Source organism: Alnus glutinosa, chromosome 6 (genome assembly GCF_958979055.1).
Source record: "Alnus glutinosa chromosome 6, dhAlnGlut1.1, whole genome shotgun sequence".
NCBI classification, from domain to species: Eukaryota; Viridiplantae; Streptophyta; class Magnoliopsida; order Fagales; family Betulaceae; genus Alnus; species Alnus glutinosa.
The window spans coordinates 14,471,107-14,473,999 of record NC_084891.1 but is presented as its reverse complement, the minus strand read 5'-3'; the positions used below and the strand labels follow the sequence as shown (position 1 = coordinate 14,473,999).

At 36.3% G+C, this 2,893-nt stretch overlaps 1 protein-coding gene across 1 annotated transcript; it reads left to right on the top strand.

Moving 5' to 3' along the window:
• Positions 1 to 2,022: 2,022 nt before the first annotated feature.
• Positions 2,023 to 2,472, top strand: LOC133871550 (uncharacterized). Its single transcript, XM_062308979.1, has one exon. It carries the CDS (start codon positions 2,023 to 2,025, stop codon positions 2,470 to 2,472), a length of 450 nt encoding a protein of 149 aa, XP_062164963.1.
• The last annotated feature ends 421 nt before the right edge of the window (positions 2,473 to 2,893 follow it).

Here is a 2,893-nt window from a genome sequence, read left to right as displayed (position 1 = left end):
TATTCTGGTGAGCGACTTTTTTAAAGTTCCCTCAGCAACCTCACCATTTTAACTAGTCAATATTCACTATTCCATTTAAATAATACTTTTTTAGATTTTTTTTATTCTTTCTCTATTTAATATTTTTTGAATGTTTGTCTTTTCTTAACGGTCATATTTTTGAATACTTGTCTTATTCTAATGGTCATATTTTTTTAAAAAAATTGTCTTTTGCTAACGGTCATATTTGTGAATATTTGTTATCCTAACGATCATATTTTTGGAAATTTGTTTTTCCCTAACGGTCATATTTTTGAAAATTAGTTTTTTTTTTTTTCCTAACGGTCATATTTTTGTTATTTTTTATTTTTTTTATTTTTCTAACGGCCATATTTTTCAAAAAATCTGTCGTATGCTTTACAAAAATAAGACCATTTCCTCCACATTTATCATTCACCCCAACTAATACTTATTTCCATTCAATCTCTATTTTTACTCTATGGCTCGTTTTTTCTTTAAAAGTCGCTCTTTTCTTCCGAAATCCTTCATGATGATTCTGATGATGATTTAGAGATAATTACGAGGGTGTTGGAAGAAGAACGATCAACATCACATTGTGGTGGTACCCAAAGTCGTAGGCACATCATGCGTAATCGGTTGCAAGGCCATGAAAGGCTTATGCTCGATTATTTTGCAGAGTCACCAATATACCCTCCCATACTATTTCGAAGGAGGTTCCGTACGAGGCATCCTCTTTTTTTCGTATTGTATCCGCGGTTGAAGATTACGAGCCATTGTCCAAGAAAGAAATGCAGCTAGAATACTTGGATTTTCTTCCCTTCAAAAGATTACCGCCACACTCAGGATGCTAGCATATGGACTAATTGGTGATTATGTGGATGAATATCTGAGGCTTTCAGAAAGCACAGCAATGGATAGTCTAAAACTGTTTGCTCAAGTAGTGGTTTCTCTTTACTCCGATGTGTACTTGAGGTCACCAACAAAAATCATGATATTGCGAGATTGCTAGCGGAGGCCCAAAGTCGTGGTTTTCCTGGGATTTGGGGAGCATCGACTGCATGCACTGGAAGTAGAAAAATTGCCCAACATCATGGAGAGGTATGTATTTTGGCCATAAACGTGAAGCAACTATTATCTTGGAAGCAGTTGCTTCATATGATCTTTCGATATGGTGATGGGTCCCATGGTAGACCGGATCTTAACTTGCAAGTTCCATATGGGCCAAACACAAAGTCAAGAGCGAAGAAGATCAAGGAAGCAATGCAAGGATTGGTGCAATCCACTTGGGTCGAGTTTGTAAATTTATCGAGCAAAACCCCAACATTCAAGATGGGCATGAAAGAAGAAGAACCAACTTTAATCCATGTGATACAAGCGACAAATGGGGTGGACATAGCCAAGTGGTTTAGTGCAAACTCTTTATTTCACTAAGTATAGGTGTGTGGACCTATTTTTATGTTTCTATGGTTATAGGCTTTTGGGCCTATTTATTTCTTTAAGTGGACTTCTTTTATTAGTTAAAGAAGTGTAGTTTAGGATGTTTTGGGCTTGAAGATGTTCAGCCCATGTCTTTTAATTGATGTAGGCCTTAGTAGGTTTAGGGTTTCATGGAGAGGTTTTAAAAAGACTTGTAGCAGCATTTGCTAGACAAGTTGATTGTCAATGAAGTTTTTGTTCTTCATAGAAAACTTTTCAGTTTTCTCTACTTGTTCTCGATTGAGCTAAGAACTTATCAAAGGCAAACCCTTTGTGGCATTCTCATCGAATCTAGGATCTTAAAACAAGATTTCAACGGGTCTAGACCTTCTTGACTAGATTCTTGGCTTTCTTGGGTAGGTTTCAATTTGATTGTGGGTTCAAGGGAGTTCGATCCCACGGGTTCACATCATATGGCATGCATTTTTTGGGTTAACTGGGTCTAACAATGACATCAATGTGTTGGATAAATCTTTTATATTTACTAAGCTTGCTCAAGGGCGTGGTCCTCGAGTCAATTACTCTATTAATGGTCATGACTACACGATGGGATATTATCTTGCCGATGGTATATACCCACAATGGTCAACATTTGTAAAAACAATCTCAGCCCCACTAGGAGCGAAGAAGAAACATTTTGCTGCAGCACAAGAGTCTGCAAGAAAGGATGTAGAGCATGCATTTGGAGTGTTGCAAGCACGATTTGCAATTGTGCGTCAGCCTGCACGATGTTACAAAATACCTGAGCTCAAACAAATTATGAAAGCATGCATAATTCACCATAACATGATTATTGAAGATGAAAGAGATGAACAAGACACTTTGGACTTCGATTATGAACAACATGGAAATCCTCCTGAGCCAGTGTCACACAATGAAACAGATATGCTTTCGAAGTTTATTTGTAATCGTCAACATATTAGAGACCAAGGAAATCATTGTCAACTCCAATCGAACCTCGTTGAGCACTTATGGCAACTACATGGCCAATCGTAGGCGCTTCAAATGAATGGTTAATTTAATATGTATTATTTAAATTAAGTTAGTCTTTATTTATAATTTTTACTAAGTTGGTACTTATTTATAGTTGGAAATAAAAGCCACTTTTGTAAAAACCAAAATTTGGGTTTACTTCTAGCTAACAAAAGTATAGTGCTGGTTATTATTATTATTATTATTTTTTACGAAAATGGAAACTTTCATTCAACAACTGTGACTAATACAAGCAATCAGCCAATCCCAAAGTTGTGGGGAACACAACAAAGCTTTTGACTTGCTAAACGTTAGTGGAGAGGAGATTTTGACATTTATATATTGATGTAAATTTGTAAAATACTGAGCAATAAGTATTTCTGTTTCCATATCCCTCTAAAATCGTAACAAAGTCTCATCAAAAGGAGCTCCTGGCTCCTGGTCT